This window comes from Netta rufina (assembly GCF_964035555.1).
Source record: "Netta rufina genome assembly, chromosome: Z".
NCBI lineage: Eukaryota > Metazoa > Chordata > Aves > Anseriformes > Anatidae > Netta > Netta rufina.
Window position 1 is genome coordinate 6,672,095 of NC_140126.1, and position 22,282 is coordinate 6,694,376.

A 22,282-nucleotide genomic window follows, 5' to 3' on the forward strand; every position below is an offset into this window, starting at 1 on the left:
GGAAGATGGATATTGTAAGCTGTTGGAGTTGAGTGGGTTTTGGGCTTTGTCAGCTTTCTTTGTGCTCCAGCATGTTTGAGATGTTATAGTTCACTTTTGTCTTTTCTGTTACAAGCCCCACCTTTCTTTCGCATACGTAAAGTTCTCTTTTATGGTGGTAAGAGCTCCCTTTTCTTTTACCTTTTTTCTGTAGTTTTGTCCCCTTGTTGTCAAGCCTCTACTGCATAGGTGGCTAGGTAGCAGCAGTCCATGGGCTTTTGCTTCTCTGGTTGCTTTGCATCTTCCTTCTCTGCTGCTTAGTAGTGTTTTGAATATCCTACTTCAGGAAAAGGTTTGAATTAATTGTTTCTAGTGCACTGCTTAATTGAAATAGATGTGATTTGAGTCCTTTTAACTTTTTTTACCTACAATGTTTATACATTGCTGCTGTTACATCCACCACTGTTATATTCACACGGTCATGTTTTGACAGCTAACATCAAGGCTAGGAGAATTTCAGAAAATAATTACTGATGGCCAACTTGGCTTGTCATGTGCATGACATTAAAAAACAGGGCTCAAAGACTCCCTACGAGATTCTGACCTAAGTGCTGTAAAGCACGTCACAGTGAATCTGTTGTTTTGTCCTGAGTGATTAAAGCTACATATCCACCCTTTCACACGGTGGTGATGTGATTTATACTTAAATCACGGGGGCTGCTGGCTTCAGTGTAAGTGGCACTTAGGAAGGTGGTGGTTCCCTAGTTTTGGGGGGAGATTGACTTTTGGATGAAGCCATGCCTTCATCATGGTGTGCAGCCAGCCTCTGAGTCAGACCTTCCCTCTGCAGGAGCAGCTCTTTCACCATGCAGAACAGATCTTGCACGTATCAAAGTTAATGAAGTTTTAATTGTCCATTGATTTCCTCACCCTTGCAGAGGGAGTTAAGCGTGGGTATGGTTATTGCTTTGCTTGTTTCCAGTTTTACATTTGCAGAGAGGACTTAGCATTTTCTATTGCTCTACAGGGAGATCAGCAGTTCAGACACCAAATTAGGGACATACTTCCTTAGCGCTCAAAAAGAATGTTAGATTTTTTGAGGAAAAACATGAATGTACTTTCCTCAGCTTCCAATAAAAGCAAATTCACTGTGGAGAGTAATAGATCACAGTATGTGTGAAGTAGTAGCACATGTAAAATACTTTGTCCATTGAATCATCTTCCCTGGGGTTAATGCATCTCAGATATTGCACGTTTTAATTTCTTTTAAACAAAGGATAGATTTCTTTTTTCCTTTTTTCTTTGAGATTGTATCCGTACGGATCTGCTAAAAGTGAATCAGAAGAATTAGAAAGAAGTCTGTGTTATGCTGTTAAAGGGGTTTGCAGTCAACTCACTGGAGTCTTCCATTGCTTCGGGAGTTGACAAGGCTTGTAGAGTAATTATGCATGAGAAGTTCCTTTTTTTTTTGTATTTTCAGTTGGATAATTCATAATTTATTTGGCCTTTCTTCTTGTGCATGTTACTGAAGCTTCAAAAGAAATGTGAAAGGTTTTTTTAATGTTTTGAAATAGCTGCAAGAATTCACATTTACATGAAAATATTGTAAGGTTGTCTGTCAGGTAGCTGCTTAGGAAACTGTAACCATGATATATCATTAAAGCATGTTTTCTGATGATAAATGTCTTTAGCATGTATTGTTCACATATTCTTACCCACTTACTGGATACTTGCACCAAGGTACTAGATTAAAGCCATTAGAAGTTGAGAGACTTACAATTTTTGACGTAGTTAGATCCTGTTTGTACATATTAGCAGTAATGTCCTTAAAGAGTTTTATTGTGTACCCACACAAAAAGCTGTCTGTAAGTACATGAGGGGTGACATGGAGGAAGCCTGGGGGTGCTTTTGGGAAACTTAACAAGTATGTTAAAAATGGGAATTGTGGGCTGATGAGGGGTGGGAGTCAACAGCTGAAAGATGGTGGTGAGGATAGAGGCTGTGAAGGTCCTTGAGAGCAAAGATGTGAAGCATATGTTTGTTTCCTGTGGGAGAGAAAGGAGAGCAGTAGTCCAAGCAGATGATTTCTGCAAAATGTAGGTCTGAGTATGGCAAGTGCTTTAGCAGTAAAGGTGTGCATGAAAAGGGTCGCATTGTGGAGGTATGTGCATTGCACAGGGAAGAACTGCATTGTCCAGACATAACCTCGGTGCATAGACATAACATGAACTGGCAAGAGGAAGAGGCTCAGCTCACCTAGGTTATATGTGGGTTGCTTCAGTGGACTGAACTCAGGAAGACAGTACATATTAGCAAGGCACTTCTCTTTCAGAAGGGAACTGATTTAATTTCTCCTAACTGGGATCAGAGAATGCTCCAGCTCTTGTGTAGTTTCTTACGTGCTAAAGGCCTTAGCAGTTGACTTGCTAACCTGCCATACACATAGTGATGGTGCTTTTCATGCACAGTAATGTGCAAGTGCAGGCAGTCCACATGCTGCTTTAGAGCAAATAAACTCTTTTGGGTTTCAAATGCGTTTGTTGCGGGAAGGTAACCTGTATGTGAAGTGTAATGTAAAATAATGGTAACTACTTGAGACCAAGCTGGTGGTGAGAAGCTGTCTGCGCAAGCTCTCAGCAGGATGCATGGAAATGAAATATCATACTATGACCATCCTGGGAGCTCCTTATGATACCAGAGAACAATTTGTTGCCTTATTTGGGATGTGAAATGGAATATTTCTGTCTACATGTTACCTTTTTCTGTGGTACAGGAAATGAGAAGGCTATTACTACAACTCTACTTTCATCATTGAGAATTGGGTTGTAGGTAAAGATGATATCAAAGTTGCTCCAGTGACCACTGACCTCATATCTACTGTTTCTCAGTCTTCACATTGCTAGTTAAAGTTGGACAGGGTGGGTATTTCAGTGCTTTAGTGAAAATACTTGGAGAGGACTTGTGTAAAGCTTCACAACCGGTCTAAACTTGCTTGTGATAGACATGTTCAAACTCTAAAGAACTTGATTCTTTCTACTATTGTCTCTTAGGGAATGTGGTGTAATATATTTGTATTGACTTTGTTTATATCCAAGAATGAACAGTTTCACTTTTCTGGATTTATTTACTGCAGTAGATGAAATCTGGACTGTCATATGTTAAATGGAAGGGCTGTAAAAGACTGCTCTCTTTTTATTTCCTTGACAACCAAACGGTATTCAACAATTGGAAGTAAGAATTGGAACCACAAAAACAGACTCTGGAGCCCCACCTGTCAACCACTGAGAACCTCTGCTTACTGCCAAAATCCCGTGTCATGAAGATTTTGTGGCTCTATAGATGCTTCACCCTCAAAACCAGTGAATGCTACTGACATGCTTTATAAGGCTTTCCTCTGCCTGATGCATTGGTGGTGGTAAATTCAGACCTAACTGATTTTTTCCTTCCTTGCAGAGCATGAGAAACACAGACTGTGTAAAAGTGCAGACTATATGAATTTACACTTCAAAGTGAAGTGGCTGTACAACGAATATGTTCGTGATCTGCCTGCCTTCAAGGGAAAAGTGCCTGAATATCCAGGGTGAGTGTGTTGTGTCTCCTGTAGTAAATCCTCACTATCCCTCTCCTTTGGGTTATCTTAAGGGTATTCAGTTGGTTCTCCTGTGGCTGCCTTTATATAAATACAACATTTCTTTGCTGCTTATTTTCTATGTTTATGTGCATCTTTGTTCCCTCTGGTGTTCTGCGCCCCTGTACCTGACACAATTCAATTCCTAATTGTACAGTGTCTTCCAAATATCTCAATGTTTAGCAGTGGCATAGGCAGTCTTTTAAACCATGTGGGTTTTTGTGCTTGCAATGTGAAAAATGGCCAGTTCTTAAACAGCAGACTTCTAGATGGGTGCTTGTGTTCTTATGTTAGTAAATATAACTTTATCTGTATGAATGTCTGCATATCTGTGTATGGATGTGTCATGCATGCACACACACCAGAATTTGTAAGTAAAGATAATGTTTTCGGTTTCTGACAGGACCAGGTGAGTTAGTTAGAAATGTCAAATAAGCTCTTGTTCTTAAGCTCTAAGCAATTGTTAGCAAGCTTTATTTAACTTAAAAAAAAAAAAAAAAAAAATGAGCCCAGAAAGCTGTCTGATCAGCCTGGTGAGAATACTGTAACTGAACTCCTTTCCTGGCCTGAGGCAAAAGCTGTTAGGTTGTTTCTGACTGGTATTTGTCTAACTGGTTTTCAGAAGCTTGATTGCTCCACATCTCACTCTTATCTCTCCACTGAGTTTTGGGGGTTTAACACACTCCACCTTCTTCCCCTCTAAATCTTCCTTACTTCAGCTTGAACTTACTATATCCTGTCCTACCAGCCAGGGCATGGACAGGATATAAACAGGCTCAATTTTACAAGAGCTATCTGTTCTTTTCATATCCCTTCCCAGTCTTTTGCCTGTTCCCATTTGTTCCTAGCTTTTCTTCTAAGTAAGGTTTACTCACATCTCTCCAGCTGGTCTGTGTCTGGACATAAAACAGCTAGACTTAGACACTGATGTTTCATCTAGGCCTTGCCTTGCAGACAGTGCTCTGCTCTAGCACACTGCAATGATAGCAGCCTCTTTCTTCAGTGATATTGTCAACCAGTGATGTTTCCAGTAGGTCACAAGCCAGCCCCCAGGCACCCTTGACAGTGTCCTACCTACCTGTTCTTGCCATCTGGTATATGGCTGTTTACTGCTGTCCAAATGCAGCACTCTGCATTTGCCCCTCTTGGAAAAAACATCTTGCTTGGACTGTGTTTTCAGTCTGGTATTTTGAATACTCTTCCTGTCCTCCACTGCGCACAAGCCTTATGTTATCTGCGTGCTAATAAGACTTGAGAGACAGTTGGTGTAATTGCTCAGCTTGGACCATGGGCCTTGCTTAACAAATCAGATCAGTGAGAGGCATTCATTCGGTGAATAGGGTGCAGGAGCGACAGTCTCAGAAGCCTGGTTCTCTTTGTACCTCTGAATCAGTGCAGTGTTAGGCAAGCCATTACATATTGTTAATCCCTTTTTGCTCCTGTATAATCAGGATAGTGATGTTCAGTTTCGTTTTGCTGTCTTTTGTAAACTGTTCTGCTCTGCTGGCTTTTGTGTATATGAGCACTGGAGCTCATGTACTTGTATAGCCAATGGCTTCCCTTGTTACTTCACACTTAGATCTTAGTACACTTACATGTTAGTACATCTCACTACATCTTAGTAAAATAGACATGTTATCAGGCACAACTGATGTTTATTTCAACCATGGCCTTCACCTATTTCTACATACACCCTTCATATCATTTACAGCAACACTTGAATTTGCTTCATCCAAATTATTTTTGGTCTTCACAGACTCACAGAATGGCTGAGGTTGGAAGGGACCTCTGGGTCCATCTGGTCCAACTCAAACAGTGACACCCAGAGCAGGTTGCCCAGGACCAGTCCAGGTGGCTTTTGAAGATTTCCAAGGAAGGAGACTCCACAGCCTCTCTGGGCAAAATGTGCCAGTGCTTCGTCACCTGCACAACAAAGAAGGGCTTCCTTAAGCTTACTTAAACAGTCTTAAAACTTCCTTAAACAAAGGAGTTCATACATCAAGTTTGCCCATCAGTAAACTCAGATGAAAATAAATTGCCTCTCTCCAGAAAATAGCAGAGATATTTATCTTATAAACAGGCAAGAGGCTATCCACAAACTTGCATTTCTTGTTGAAACTGTGCAAAACCATATTTCTAATAGCCTTAGGATACAATTGAATGAGGTGAAGGCTCCAAAGTGCTGAGGTTGAAGTCTTTATGTTCCCTTTATTTTCTGAAATTCAGCAGCAGTTTCTGAAAATGAAGTAGGAACACAGCTGAGAGTGAATCTTCAAAACTTCCTTTGTTTTTAGCTGCCAGATAAAAGCTGTAAAGTGTCAGTTTCTGTAAAAAATATAAATAAAATCACTAGCCTTTTAGGTATGTAAAGAAGTGGGGAAAGCTTTCTTGCCTTCGAAATTCTGCCTTACTCTTCTTGTTCACTTTATTAACCAGTATTTTCCTTTCCAACTCTTTGAAATCCTGCCTGCCTTCATGCTTCTGTGCTTGCCAAAGCCCACTGAATTTTCATTGGGTACCCACATACATTACCACAAGAAATGAACAAGATTAATTCACCTGTGAAGCCTAATACCACAGGAGCCAGGCTCATGGCCAAACTGAAATTGGAGCCTTTTGTATTATGTTTCTATTGTGCAACCAACAGGCAAACTTTCATTTAGCCGCAAAGCACTTCTGCCTTTCCCTGCAGGCAGGAGTGAGGGGTTTTCTGTGCGAAAATCATTCGGAGATGTTGGCTGTGCCAACTCAAGCCATGCTGTGCCGACCCCTGCAAGCACAGAATGTCTCTGAAACAGCACCATGAGCCTCTGCCTTGTGTGCTGGTGTGTGAGTCATTACAACGTTTGGTTCTAGATCAATAATTGAAGCAGAGAAGAGGAAGATATATGCCGTGTAACAACATTTTGAAGCTATTTCTGCATGAAATCAAATTATTTTTATTAGTTTCTGTGTTACATTATTTTGGATATCATTTTTTATATGTTGCCCTTGTAGTCCCCAAAGTCCCTTCTTACTTGTTCGACAGCCTAAGAACTGATAGTAAAACACTTTAAGGGATATTTGGCCTAAGATAACTCTAGGTTTGTGTTACGGCTCAAACATGTTTTAGTCCTGAATGCGCCCAGGGACTAGAAGTATTTATTAGATGATGTATATCTTTTGTGCTTTACTGCTAGCCAACAAAGGACAAAGTTGAGGCTGGCTTTGCAAATGTAGTTACAGATTTCTTAACCTGAGCTGAGTGATTCACTTTGCACTTTAACATTCGTATTAAACGTCTTTCTGGAGCTAATGATTTATTTTTTTTTTAGGTGTAAAAAACCACCCCATTGAACAGTACCTTTTTCCTTACCATCTTTGTCTAGACAATTTGGTGAAACAGTAAAATACCTATGCAATTCATGCAATTATACACCAACATATGGTAGCCATAAAAACTTGCAATGACTGTTTTCAACACTGAATGGCCATTTCTTATAGATATGGTGCAATAACCAAGGGTGAATGATAGGAAGTAGTTCTACTTCTCAGAGCCAAAATTGTGCCTTCTGGCACAAACAAGTAATTTTCTGTATGTTGAGCAATGATGTGTGAAGCGGCGACTTGCAGTCTCTGAGCTCTGAAAGAGGTGGACGATGGGTAGTTGCTTCCTTGTAAACTGCCCGAGTTCTTTTTTAAGGATTAATCTGTAGTTTCAAACTATACTGTTGTAATTAAAAGTGAAATGTGGAAAGTGCAAGAAAATTTCAGCAAATTTCCAAATATACTGATTTTTAGAAGCTTGAGTTTTCATTTAGAAGGAAGTTTTCAAGAACATGGGAAGTGCATATGTCTACGACAGTGTTCCACTTTCACTGTCTACAGTAAATAAGGCTGCATGGACAGGTTGCTGTTGACATTTAACACTGTGTCTGTTACAGTTTCCAATATTAGCATTGATGTGCTTTATATTTCAAAGTGTAGAGAGCATTTAAGGCTATCTAGTATGCTCTGTCTGTGAATTTGCTCTTGATCTCCCTCTCATGTCTGGCACATGCTTTCATGTTCTTTGCAAACTCGGCCCATAATTATCACAATCTGCATGAACACAGCTGCCTGTTAAGAGGAGGTTATTTTCTGCGAAGCTCATATAAAAATCATTTGTGTGGACTGAAATCACGCATGGGCATTTTTTCCCTTATTTGTGAACACTGTTTAGTAATAATTGAAGATTTGCTTCAGCTGCAGTTGCACACATCGAATCCTAGACAGACATTTAAATAAAGTCATAGGTGTTATGTTGTTACTTAAACACAGACAGGAAAAAATAATCTCACTTGTGCTACACGCTTATGTCCCACAGAGCAGAGAACAGAGGCATTCCCAGCTCTAAGATCCCATTGCTGAAGCTACTTCTCACTTTGCCTGTTTGTTTTAGGCAAGGTGGGATTGTGTAGAAGCCCTTTGTTTGGTGTACTTCGTGCTTCCAGATGCCATTTCATGCGAGGCATCTCCCTAAGACGCAGCAGTGGCTGTTGCAGTAGCATCTTGGAATGTGGTCTACCGTTTAGTTTATTCTCCCAAGTAAGGAGAGGGAACAGAGACAAACTTTGCTGTCCTGCTTCCAGGACTTGCATGCTCTGGGGACTCGACTCTGCTCCAAGGCTGTTGGTCTAGCACTTTTTGCATGAACTAAGTTTGTACTTTAAAATAAAAACAGCAAAAAGCTGCTTACAGGGCTGGCCAGCTTCCAGCAAGCCCTGGAGGATGAGCTGTGTAATCACCTGAAGATAATCTTAAACATCCTCACAGTGCAGTCAGCAAGCTAAGGAAATGGGAGGATGCTCTAGAGTGGGGAAGTGGAGAGCAGCACTAAGGTGGAGAAAACTTCTCCATCGCGGCAGTCCAGAAGTATGTCTGTATCTAGGGATAAAATAGCTGAAGGGCCCTGGAAAACAGACTCTTTTTCCTCTCTTTATACTCCTTCACATATCTCATGTGAAAGATGGCAGACCCAAATGGGCAGCAGGACAGTGTGCTGTCTCTTTTGGTACATACAGACAGTGGGCATAGAGATCTCCCATGTCCTGTCTGGCACCTGGGTGAAAGGGAAAAAATACAGTAGAAATACTATGAGGTGATGAAATGTTAAAGGAGGTACTAAGGGGGAAAAAGAAGGGAAGGTAGCAAGAAAGAAGAAAGAGGAGAAAAGCAAAAACAGCACATGACAAGCAGTCTGCAGAGGCTGGGTTATCTTTTCTGCTGGACCAGCCCAAGTGACACAAGGGTTGCTGAAACAGTACTGCTGTCTGATAGTAATGGTGGTGAATGAGGAAGGGCAAATGTTATTCTGAGGGTATTTAGTTTACCTAAACGTCTGGTGGGTGCTGCAGGGACAGGCATGTCGCTGGGGTGAGGTCTGGTTGGAATGCTGTGTTTCTTGCTGTAACTTCCTGTCTTTCCTGTTCCTCGTGCAGGTGGTTTGAGCAGTTCGTGATGCAGTGGCTGGATGAAAATGAAGATGTTTCCTTAGAATTTCTGCATGGTGCTCTGGAGAGAGATAAAAAAGATGGGGTATGTAGGTGTTTCTGAGTGGAGGACTTGGTGCTGCATGCTTCAGTGCCCAGAACCAAATAACAACACAGTAAATTCAGCTGTCACACGAGCGGATGACACAGCCCTTTTTGCATGCTGAACATTTGGGAAAACTTGTTTATTTTAGGACTTTCCTCTATGGGTTAGAATGTTGTTGTGCAAGGTGCATATCATTCATATATGTCTGTTCTGTTCCGCAGGTGTTAATTTGTCAGCCAGTGGCTTGGTGTTCTCTCTTCTCTTTGTGTGATATGCAATAGAAATGTAAGGCAGTTTGCATATATGCAATGAGAATGTGACATTAATCCCTAGATAGAGTAATCTTATTCTTAGTTTGCTGAGTATTCCCAATGGAAAGTAAGAGCCTTCCAGTTTTAGTGACTATTGGCACTGTAGGCTGTGATGTTAATAATGTAAGCATTCTCTTTAATGTCTCAATTTTAAGCCAGTTTTAAAAAGTTCTTCACTCATCTTTCCTTGTTAATTGACAGGCAAGCCATGCATCTCAATAATGTTTCCAGCATCATGCTACATTTCCTTAACGCTTCTCATGTTGTAGTTGGTGAAGGATGGTGAACTGTAGCCCCAACAGAGATGGCTATTTAGCTCCTTTGGGCATTTTAGAGAGCTTTTGCCTAATTCTGAGGAAGAAGTGGGTTTTGGTATAGTTGTCCCATCTCCAGCTCTAAAGATGACTGAGACCTGCATGAAATGTGTGCATTTCAGATCTTCGCATCTGAGAATGACTCTCTTTGTACTTCTGTTTTAGTTCCAGCAAACATCCGAGCATGCTCTGTTCTCTTGCTCAGTGGTGGATGTCTTCACCCAGCTCAATCAGAGCTTTGAGATCATTAAGAAGCTGGAGTGCCCAGACCCTGTCATCGTTGCTCATTATAATAGGAGGTTTGCTAAGGTAAAAAGGACCTTACCATCCAGCTATCTGTCTGCATGTAGTGGGATGCAAAACAGTATGATGTTTAGAAGAACTGTGGTCTTTGGCTTTGGTTTTATTTCCTGAAGATTTTCTGTTTTGCTAGAGGACAAGTAATAGGACTCACATCTTGTCATTGCAGACAATTGGGAAAGTGCTGATGCAGTATGCTGATATCCTGTCCAAGAGCTTCCAATCCTACTGTTCCAAGGAGAAACTGGTGAGTCCAGCTGAATTTCACTTCCATTCTGGGGATTCACATAATTATCATAATTAAAAAAAAAAAAAAAAAAAAAAAAAACTAGTTTTCTTGCATTGTACCTGACTGTGTTTATGGTGTAAATATTTTCAGTATTGATTTTCATCATCAGTTCCTAGGCATTTGTGGATTGAGTTCTGGCTTGGCCATAAAATAAAACTAGGTTGTGAAGGTGATTTGCAGGGCTTGGAGGTTGTCAGGTCCAAATGAAATTAACTTCTAGTCTGTCTGTCTGGGTCATACATCACAGAGGTGATTTAGGAAGAAAAGGAGGGGGAGAAAAAGGCACAAGGACACAGGTTGCCCTCTAGGTCTGTTACACAGCAGCTCTCTTGGTTTACTGATGTATCCATGAAATTATCGTACTGTTTAATAAAATAACCAAAATTCAGAATATTTAACTTAAAAAAAAATGCAGCAACAAATAAAAAAGCAAACGTTTTTCAACCTTGGCTCTGTCCCATATGTTTTTTTGTATCTCACCCATCTGTCCTGGGAAATGAAACTACAAAGGGAAGAAAGTTGCTCAAGCTGCCCTTGACTGTTGCTCTCAGTCTTGTCCTGGCAGAACCCACGTGTGTCTCTGAATGCAGCTCTGGCTGGCAGTTCCCCTTCTGATCTGGGATTTACACCACTCAGGATAGTGCAGTACAGCATTAAAAGGCCAAAGGCAACATATGTAGGACTACTGTATAGCATGGCAGGAGATGTAGAGAGAGTTGGACTTTGTCCTGGCACTGATTCTTTTTTTGTGGTAAAACTGTGGAGAAAGGTACAATGGTGAAGAGCTCCTTGATCTGTTTTTTTGTGTTTTTTTTTTTTTCTTTTTTTTTTTTTTTCTGGAACTGGCCATCTGATTTCAAGCTGGAGAAAGGAGGACTTAACTTTTTTTAGGTCTGAGTGCTGAAATTTTTGCTTGCCCTACCTCCTATTTGACTGTGAGAATCTATGAGATCTGGTGGTACCTGAGGGAGGGTGTTGAGGCACAGCCTGTACCACCCATGAAAATGTGTTGCCATCCTGAGCAGTAACAGGCATCTGCTTTTGTCCCGTCAGCCCTGCATCCTGATGAATAACATCCAGCAACTGAGAGTGCAGCTAGAGAAGATGTTTGAAGCTATGGGTGGTAAAGAGGTAAGAGCGCTAAGAGACCGAACATTTCTCATTCCTACTGCACTGTTAGTAGCTAATTTGTGTCATACCGGTACTTGCAGGCTGTAGTCATAAGGAGAGCCCTGTGACATTTGGCACTTTCAGAAGTGTGAGGAGGCAGCCATGTCTGAAGACTTTTCAACTAAATTTATCACAAGATGCAAGAGCATGTGTTTTGAAATACAGAATAGTATAGAGGAGGGGAAAAAAAGGATACGTACTGGGCTCATGTTGGCTGGATGTAGGCATGGCTGATGGTTCTTCAATTCTGAAGGAAGACACACAGGTCTGAGAGCTGTTGACATTAAGACATTTTTCATGGCATATAAATGTGGGTGCCTCTTGCATTAAATGTCCAATATCTAATATGTTGCAGACATGCAAATATATGAGCTCTACTCTCGCTTTGCTGGATACTTGGATGTGTCCATGAATACAGATACCATTCTTAGTTTTTGTTCTTGTTCTGAGATAGCCATTTTCACAGAAATAAGGGTTTTCTCCCTGAAGTCACTGTTTCTGTTTTGATATAATCTGTGTTTTTGTTTTTTTTTTTTTCTTTTTCATTGCTTTTCAAGACTCAGGAAGATGGAGAAAAGGCTGCTGATACTGATGTTAGGAAAAATTAGTTTTCTAAGACTAAGTGCATTCTCTTTCGTTGTGTTGTGGTAGAACATGTGCTATGATCTGTATGCCAAGAGAAAAATCCACTTTGGTGGGCAGCTCAGTTTTTGTTTGTACTGCTGTTACAAATCTTTCTTGTGCTTAGTGGCAGAATTCTATGAAGTGGCAAAAATCTCTTTAAGAAGATCTACCCCATGATGCAAAGAAAACTGCAAGGTTCTCAACAATCCTAATTTCTTAGCATTACATCAAGAAATAAAATGATACGCTCCCAGCTGTAATAGGAGTGATAGATAAAGGCTTTTTTTTTTTTTGTCCCAGGAAAAAATAAATCTGTGATTTCACGTTTATGAAGTGGTTTATAATGTCTTAATTCATGTGCACTTAATTTCCCTTAAGAAATCAATTTGCTATTTTTTCTATAGTTCTGGCTATTAAGTAGGATTTCCTTATAATTCAGATTGAAAGGACCTCCTGATACTCTGTCAAATAGTATCTTTGTGGGGGAAAAGGTAGTATTTAATGAGACAGTTGGCTTCTTTTCCTAGCCTAAACCTCTTCTTTGCATTCTGCCCTTTAAAACCTTCCTCATGAGGTAGGTAAGGTGAAACAGCGGTATCAGTCCACTGTTTCCTCTGCTGTGTGGAATCAGAGAAAAAAGAAAAGAAAAGAAAAAAAAGAAAGAAAAAAGAAAAAAAAAAACGAAGGTGTGTAGGGGGGAGAGGAACACAGACTGTGAGCAGTAAAACACGTAGGAAGAAACCTGGCAAATGTGCTCGGAAGCTGTTTTTTGGAAAGAATTTTTCTTTTCAAATGCTGCTTGTCCACTTCATTAGGCTGCCACTGATCACCAGAAATAAATTGTGTTGTGTTAGATGCCTGAATTGTTTGCTCTTCCCAGGGGTTTTACTCTTGGAGACTAAGTAGTACTTTGCTTCTTGACTTGAAATCTGCCAGAGCCTTTGTTTTGCTACAGTAAATATGGTCTCTCTAGTTTGAGTAGTCCTTTTTCTGATGCAGATTGATCCTGTCCTAGTGAGTGTCAACTGGTGAGACAACTGCTTTGAAAACGGAATGCTTAAAAAACGCACTGCTGGAAATGCATCTGAGTTTTATCTTCTCCTTCAAGAGGGGCAGTTTACTTTCTGTGACAGATTTGATATTTATCTATGCACCACGCAGCTTGTGCAAATGTAAACATTGTCCTCTTGACTGCTCTAACCAAAAAGGAACTGCTTCCTTGGGGGATTAAGAAAATAGCGTAATGTTATGCCCTGGTTGTCTTGAATTGTTCACCTTTTTGTGTTCTCAGAGGTGTTGTTGAGAACTGGGTGTCAAATATTCTGTTGTTCCTACAACGGGTATGTTAGGTGTAGTGTGTGGGAAGCCAGAACTGGGGGATTGCTGTCAGTTATTGCTGCTTGTGGCTTCATCTGCTTCTGATTCACAGATACATCTTCTTCTACAGGACACTAGCACTGCACACTTTTGGAAAGCTTTTAAACAACTCTGCTACCTAGGGGCTTTTGGCCAGTGAATCAAAAAAACTCTCATTTTCTTGCTTCTACAGCTAGGGTTCACCCGTAGTTGCCCTGCAGTGTAATGTTGTAACAAGAAACAGAAGTGCTTGCCCAGTACTATTTTAGCTAATTTGGCTCCTAGATATAGTGATAGAGTGCCTTCCTTCTGCACCCCAAATGAGAAGCGTTACTTCTGCCCTGCTTCTCTCATTCTTTTTTAAGCTGTAGTATGCAGAAGGTAAAAAGAGAGAAAGAAAAAAAAAAGGCAAAAATTGTACTTTATATCTGGGTTTAATGTGTGACATCTTGTGGTCCATGAACATTACTAGTCAGAACTACTCGTAAGGGTCAGGACATCAGGACCTTAGCACTCTGCAGAGTGATTCTCTTGGCTCTGTACTTGAGGTCCCAGAGTGTATATACATATATTTTTAGTTCATAGGAAGACACAGATGACTTTTAGGATTTATAATTAATACTTTCATTTCCTATCTGATATATGTTGATCTCACAGGATCAAAACAGCTTCAGCATGGCTCAAAAGCATTCTCATATGTTTCTGAAGCCAGTTTTGGAAGGGCAGAATCTATGGAGTGATAATTGGCTTTAAAAGCATAACGGGCAGTGGAGTCAGCAATGAGTGCTGGACAGAAACTGGGTTGCTTTTTGCTAAAATGGGCTATATAGGTTAATTGCTATTGTTTGCTTGACCGTGGTCCCATTTATTTATTCATATATTACTTACTGAAATCTAATGTCACCTGCATTTTCTATCCACCTTTGCAGTTTTTCTGCAGACTTGTATTCTCTCTGTGCTGTCTCTGACACTAGAATAAGCCTTTCTCATTTTGCTTGTGAGAAACTGCTTGCTGTAGCCCATTATTTTGCTCATTTTTTTTGAGAGTTATGAACTCATAACAGTGAAATTAAAAGCAGTTGTGCTGTGGAAGCCTAGATTAAAACATTTCTGTACATTTTTGCCTTGAAGTCAAGTGTGCAGGGTGAATATTGGAGAGAAGCGCTGCCTAGGGAACCCAGAGAATTAGCTACTGAGTAGTGGCAGATTGTCATCATACAATTTTCATGCCTTCAGTTACAAGCTAAGCTGTACAATTAATGCTTTGGGAAACTCTCTTCTTAATGCTTAGCCAGGGTTAGCCCACATTTTAAATCTGAAGTTAGCTAACTGAATAATAAATTATAGGAAAACTTAAAAACAGCCAAGACTTGATAAGAATGTTCTCAAAGGATTTGTGGCATCTCCTGATTGCTCCTCATTACCCTTCCATATGCCATAGCTAAGGCCACTCTAGTGTTTGAAAAGCTTGCCTGTATTCAGCTCTTCAGGTTTCTTACTCTTGAGCACTGCAGGAGGATGAAAACTTCGTGCAGCAAGTCCCCTTAGTTCAGTCTGAGCTCACTGCCCTACAGTTAGCTCTGCAGAAAGGAGCTCCCACTAGCTAGCTGGAGAGGCAGAATAAAAACCAGCAACCTCAAACAGGAGTCAGATGAACCCGATATCTTGTATAAAGCTTCTCTATTTTTTACAAGAGCACAGGGCAAGATTCCTTGGTTGTTGATATCAGCAACCTGATGATTCACAGGTTCTCTGACTTTAAGATGTGAATTGATTAACTTCTTGAACCTTCTTGAAGGAGAGAGAGGTGTTTCTCCAGTTACAGAAGAGCCTTCCAGTTCTGGTTGCTCATGCTTCATCACTGTGTGTAGACACCAAGGAAGAACAAATGACATCTTTTGAAGAACCTGGAAACCCATCAGAGCAAATTATTAGGCTTTTGGGTTCCATTTCATCCATGAGATAAAGATCAGTCTAAAATGAAGTTCATAATAGTGTAAATGCCACATTTCAAACTATCAGAGAACATGATGTTCCTGCTTTGAATGTGCTTGGATGAAACTTTGAGGCCCAGTTTCTGTGAACTGCCAAGTCCCAGATAATCACAGGAAATCAATAGACCCTGCTTTGTTCCCTGAAATGTAGATAAAGTTACTGCTTCTCTGTTTTATGTGCACCTCAGTCTTCTGTACCATACATTTAGTCTCAAACACAGAATTGTGTAAGTGTCAGCCTTTATTTCCACTGGAATTGGAACATTTGCTCAGATATCAGAAGCCACCTCACTGTTGGTGCTGTCCCATGCTTTGCACAGGGAACTTTTCATTAGCTTTCTTCCTCTGAATCATCTTCAATACACCCACGGAATGGATATCATAAGCCTGCTGAGCTCTAGCACCCAATGAAAATGGTCTGGCCATGACGTATGTCAGTGACCCAGCTGCATATTACTGCTTTACGCTACCTGTCAGCTTTATCATGCAGTCCAAGTAGCATTTCCTGCTATCAGTGGTAGCTGATAGACTAGGATAGGAATTCATTGGCTAAGCAGCAAAATAAATGCTGTTTCATTTAAGCACCGTTATCAGTGCTTCACCATATTGGCAAAGAACAGCTTGAAGTCATACAGGGTGTTATAGGGACTCTGTAATTTATGTATGTGAGACAGCAGTGCACACCTACTTGCCCCATCATAGTGGACTTCAATCATGCTCAGTTAATTCTCTGAGGTTTGCTTTCATGTCAAAGCATGTTAATACCGAAGCATTAGCAATCAGGAACATACTTTGCAGTTTCTTTCTCCTTTTGTGGTAGCAGTTGCCCAGAAGAAAACAACCATTCTAGAATGGCAGAGAACTTGGTGACTACTGAACGAGAATGTTTACCACCAGGACTTTGCTTCATGAGGATGAGGCTGGGCACGTTGAAGTTAAACCTGCGCGACTGTCTTGCCAGTTGCACCCAGAGAGCTATGGGTTGATGTGCTGGAGGAGGAACAGCTCCTAGCCACAGATGATGGGGCTCATCCGCTTGGCAAAGCATTGCTCCAGCTGTCCCTTCTTGCAGTCCCAGCCCTGGCAATCAGCCTTTCTTCTGCTCCCAAGAAGATCAGATTGCAATCAACAAGTATAATAGCAAGGAGAAGCTCAGAGGTTGTTGGTGAGCAGTCTGCGTCACCTCGTGGTAGAACAAGTCATTAATTGCATGGTTCATGAACCAGAGCGATCAGCTGTTGCTTTTGACCTCAGACATCCAAACCTTGGTACACATGCCTCTGGTAGCTTATAAAGAAGCAAACAGAGAGGAACAGGTGTCTCATGCCAATTTATTTTTGTTGTTGTTTTGTTCCATTTTGTTCTGTTTTCTCCTCAACTGGAAATGCAGTTCCTTGAAATGTTTGGATGGATCCTGAACTGGTTCTGCCTCAAACCTACCAGAAATGGCCAAAACCAGAAGACTGTTCAGCACTTTTAATTACAGATAGCGAACCAGGCAACTTGTGACTCATCCCTTCTCATAGTACGAGAAGGGTAGGAAAATGTAAGGGCAAGACAAACCACCACCAACAGATGCTGTTTTTGTTTTTGTTACCTACATGTTTGGCCAGAAAGAGTGCTGATTGGCATTATGTTAGCTTTACTCTGCCTTTGTAGTGAGTTCTAAGGGTAATAGGAATATGAATTCACTTTAATAAAGGAAAAATAGCTACAGCTAGCAATGCCTGAAGTTATAAGGCTTAAGTAGTCATTGTTTGCTTATTTTCCCCCTATTCTTTAAATGATCCAGGAGTTTCATTAGCACAGTTTTAAGTGCCTAATAGAGAGCTAGTTTTCCACACCAGCTCCCAAAGGAAAATGAACAGATCAAATTCCAAATCCCTTAAGGCTCAGCTTTCTCTAACAGACAGTGAGAATTGTAAAGAGGTCTTCAGTGCTGAGTACAGTAGCGGGTGCTCCTGTCATGGTCAAATCCTCTATAGGTGTATGTGTACACAAAATGTAAAAATCTGAACTGTTTGTTAACCATCTAGACCATTACATTGGTAAATAGGTACTCTGCCTTAGAGGTAAGGCTGAAATTCTGAATGCCAAGTGCAAACATTTCTGGAAGGTTTTTATTTTACAAGAAGCTTGCCTGTAAAGAAACAGGTCTTCCAAGTTGCTTTTTCAAAGCAAATGATCCCTAAGCATTCAACATGAGGTGTTATGTGTACACAGAGGTGGGTTTCTCACAATCGGCTCTTTTGATGCTGGAATGATGACTACAACAGGAGTGAAGGGCACTGCTGAATGCAAAAACAGACAGCTTTGGGCTGGTAATACTGGAGCAAGCACTTTTCTTACAGCATATACCAACATATCAGCTGCATCCATTTAGTGCTTGGGGCACTTTTTAATTTTTTCTTGTCAACTCTTCTCTGAATAGTTGCGTTGAAAAAGCTGTCCAGATCAGTGTCAGAATAGAGCTGTTTGTACTCAATACACAAAGCTGAGACGATGCTTTCCAAAAGTGATCAGTGCATAACAGTTCTTGCTGTTATATTGTGTACACATTTTCAGAATAGCTGGGGTCCAGTCTTCTGAGAGCAGTGGCTGGGTCAATTTTACTTTTGAATACTGACAGCAGGGTGGAAGGTGAAATAGCATCTTTCAAGACCATGCACAGAGAAGCGCACAAATAAATAGCATCCAGTCTAATAAGTCAGTCCTCTCTCCTTCTAGACTTAGCGATGAAATGACCCATGAGCCCAAGGTAACACACAGTATTTGCTAATTTCTCAGCTTGCTTATGCTGTTGGCCATGGGGAGTTCACATTCACTTTCTTAACTCTGCAAATATCAGTAAGAGGACTGTGAGGGTATTGGAGCCTGCGGCAACGCCTTGCTGCTGTTTGGGCAAATATCTTTTGATGATTTCACAGCTTCTGTAACAGCAGGAGACAGTGGTGGAGAGGATCCCAGCTGACAAAGTCCATTGTTGATGGTTCACCTGCTCTTTTTAAGAGTGGCCTCAACAGTGAACAAGAGCAGTGTGAAGGAGACCAGGCTGCCCTCTAGGTTCAAGCTAAGTCCTCTTCTTTCATCCGCAGTTGGATGCAGAAGCAAGTGACCATCTCAAAGAGCTGCAGGTGAAGTTGAACAATGTTTTGGATGAGCTGAGTGCAGTGTTTGGTAACAGGTGAGTATAATGAGGTCCCTGTTTTTGAAGCATTCCTTTATTTTGTCTAATCTCATTCAGTCAGATCAAGAAGAGAAAAGAAACTTGTAACAATTGCATTGTATTTTTCTTTTTGTCCCAAATTCATGGTCTTTCAAATATGAGACCGTATAAAGAAGTGAGAAATGTTTTAAGAAGTCTCTCTTTTCTGTATTGCTCTGCTTAGAAATGTAACAGGGAGATCCCTCAACTGTAAAATGTATTTGAATTACATGGAATTATTTTTTTCTGTAAGTAGTGCTTGTCAGTAACAGAATTGCCTGCTACTTTATTGCTTGGAAAGCAGTTTCCAGCTTAGCATTTATGAAGTAACATTTGTGTTTAAATGTTCTGCTCTAAATGTATGAAACAGTTGACTGATTTCTGATTGTTAAATGAGTATTGGAATACAAAGGAAACAGGTTTAGAATTTGAGATTGACTTGTTCTGATGTTGCAATGGATGGTGTTTTCTAGTCTTTCAAGGGAGGAGCTCTTTAAAGAATTGCCCGCCACAGATGGCAATTAAATTTTATTTTCAATCATGATACAATTTACCTGAATATAAAAATGTGTTTGACTTTATGGTTCACTACAAAATTATTATAAAAGATGTTAATTAAACAAAATCTAGAAATACAGGGTTCCAAGCTGATCTCCAAAACCAACCACTTCTCATGGTAAACCCCATTCACTTCATGTTGTGCTTTATAACAAGATTAATGCAGGCATGTAGTTGAAGCATGGGTGAGGAGAATAAAACAAATTGTACCAACTTGGCCTCTTACAGTCTGCAGATTTGCAGTGCTTAAGACCAAAAATCCTGTTGGGATTTGTCATCATTTATCTGGATTTCAGCACACAGAGCTAGTGGGGAGTTCCCATTGCCAGTGGATGGCATAGCAAGAAATGGAGAAATTCCAACTGTAACAGAGCTGAATTGATAAAATTCATAATTAGATGGGGAATAAGTGAGAAATCATAATTAGGGAGTGAGTTTTATCTGAAACCTGTCTCCATGGTGTCACTGCTACAAGACAATTAGGGTACAATCTTGACATTTGCAAGTATGATTTAAAGAGATTATTCAGCATCGGCATACATACCAGGGAGCATTTCAGAGAGATGTGCCAGAGAGAGATTTAACCAGTCAGACAGCTCAGATGCTTTGCTTATTCCTTAACAGTAATAGGGGATGGAAAGCAGAGCTGCAGTTTACTGTATAAGCTGCATATATGATCTTCTGAAGGATGTAAACGTGGGAGGTAAGACAGATATCCACAATATTCCGTACAGAGTCTGTAAACAGTGCTCCTACAGCACTGTGCACACCTGACACTGCAGATCTTACTCTGCTTCATCTGTGAGATAATTGCACCAGCTGGAAAAAACAGCACGTATCTTTATGAGCCTTACAACCTTTGTGCCGAGAGGCTTGTGTTTGGACACAGAAGCATTTTCTTCTTTAAAGGATTTCAGCAGAGAAGGTGAAACTTGAAAGGCTTTACGCTTCGTGCAAGGCTAGCTGGTGTTTTGTTCTTGGAGGCTGTAGGAGTGAAGGAAGGAATTTCCTGCAGGAGTTGTGGAGAAAGGCACCCTGTTTGTCAGCATAAGCAAGGCTGTCTTTTAACTTGCTGCTGCCAAGGGCACCTGTCAAGCTGTATGTCTACATCAGCCTCGCTTTTAGGTGAACCTGTTGCCACAGTAACTGATTAACCATTTTTCATAATTCGTGACAATTTTACCTTGCATTAATTTTAACCTTTGAAGATACTCTATTATTTTTTATCCCCTGGCTGGATGTTTACAGCATCTTCAAGCAGGGTCCCAAAACAGATGCAGTATTTGGAAGAACTATGGGGTAAGATTAGCCTGTAACAGAATAGGGACTGTCAGCAATACAGGAGATTGCTAGTACTATTTTCCTTGTGGCTTATGTCTTTGGTTAAGCTGCTGTTGTTGTAGCCACAACTGATAGTTGCAAACTCCTCTCTGCTAGAAATAAGGAAAGTGGAAGTGGAGGCTGCATGCAGAGAGCCCTCCATTGTCTGTCTGGAATCGCTCTGGTGAGATGCAGGTTAGAAGTGAACCAGAGAAACCATGAGACTAGAGGTGGCACTGCAAGAAAGGGAAGATGTAATGGGGTGGGAAAGGAAGATGGGAGCTGTAGGACAGGAAGAGCTGTGTGCTGGGACTCAGGATGTGGATGTCCTAGTGACTCAAGCAAAAGTCTGTGCCACTTACAGATACAAAGCTGGATTCCAAACCTGTGTCCCTGCTCTGAAATCTTTACCTGAGCTACTAGCACTGGTTTCTCTTCCTGGTTTCAAACTTATGTGCTGTTAGTGGATAGCTAAATGTCACTTGTAAAGCCTATTGTTAGTAATTGTTCTTTTAAATGTCAAAGCATTTCCCTTTATTCGCTGAATTTGATATGTTGACAATTCCACTGTGCTATTCATCATATTTAACCATTGTATTATTTCATTTTGAACCTCTTAGCAGTAAAAAAAGGAAAGGTAACTGCTTTAATGGCTTGCAAGCCACTTGCATGTCAATGAGCACAGTGTGCTCATTACACAGCTGAGCCCCGCATCCGTATTTGACATTTCAGTATGGCATGGACTGTATGGCAGTGGACTGGTTTCAGTCAGTTCTTGCTTTCACACCGTTTCTATGATCTTCAAGACTTGACTTATGGTGGGTCATAACCAGATTGTTGCCAATTGACTGTTAGGTGCTCAGAGTTGTGTACGTGCTGGGCCATTGCTCCATACTATATCCCAATCTTTGTGGTGTAACACCCTATATAGAAAGCAAAAATACATCAGAGCGGCTTTAGCTAAGAATAATGGCATTTCTCAAAATCTGGAAAGGATCGTTTCTTTTTGCAATCTCAATGAACAAATTGATCTCAAGTGTGACGTGTGTTTTGTTCAGAGGTGGTAGGCTGTCTGTGGATGATGTGCATAAGAAACTGGATAGCATGAATCTTGGTAGCAAATACGGTAAGTAAGCAGAAAACTTGAGGGAGGAAGGGAATGTAATTTAGTGCGTAGTTTATGGACTTGCGGTGTTTTTAACTTGTGTAAGATAGCTGATAGCTCTGCCACTGATAATCTTGTTTTTGCTTCTCTTACCTGCCCAGCTTTCAGACTCGTATTGATGAATGTGTCAAGCAGATGTCTGATATACTCTGCCAAGTGAAAGGGACAGGAAATGTTGCTGCTAATGCCAGAAACACAGTTGCACAAGATGCAGATAACGTCCTGAGGCCGTTGATGGATTTCCTGGATGGAAAGTAAGCAAGTACTCAGATACACATTACACATACATTGCATCAGATTAGGAACAGGATGGGGGAAGGAAAAATAGCTCTGTGTTCATGGGTAGTTCTTGGTATGTCCAGCCTGTGAATTCTCATGGCTTTTCTTCCAATATCTGCATTTTTCTCAAGGCATGTATCATATCTTCATGCACTGCCAGAACTCACACTGTTCCCTTTCTCCCTCTGGCAGCTATAGCAATCAGCAAACACGCTGCTGATCAGGTAGTGGAGA

The 22,282-nt window shown here is 40.8% G+C and overlaps 1 protein-coding gene across 1 annotated transcript in view; it reads left to right on the forward strand.

The window, feature by feature from the left end:
- Positions 1 to 22,282, forward strand: part of LOC311221114 (protein unc-13 homolog B-like) — a gene marked incomplete at its 5' end in the record, with an annotated part of 215,635 nt that overhangs the window by 168,445 nt on the left and 24,908 nt on the right. The window contains 7 exons of the mRNA XM_084304904.1: positions 3,433 to 3,559; positions 9,067 to 9,163; positions 9,954 to 10,097; positions 10,258 to 10,335; positions 11,431 to 11,508; positions 18,617 to 18,705; positions 21,871 to 22,023. Coding sequence (XP_084161030.1) covers positions 3,433 to 3,559; positions 9,067 to 9,163; positions 9,954 to 10,097; positions 10,258 to 10,335; positions 11,431 to 11,508; positions 18,617 to 18,705; positions 21,871 to 22,023 — 766 coding nt within the window. The remainder of the gene's footprint in view (positions 1 to 3,432; positions 3,560 to 9,066; positions 9,164 to 9,953; positions 10,098 to 10,257; positions 10,336 to 11,430; positions 11,509 to 18,616; positions 18,706 to 21,870; positions 22,024 to 22,282) is intronic.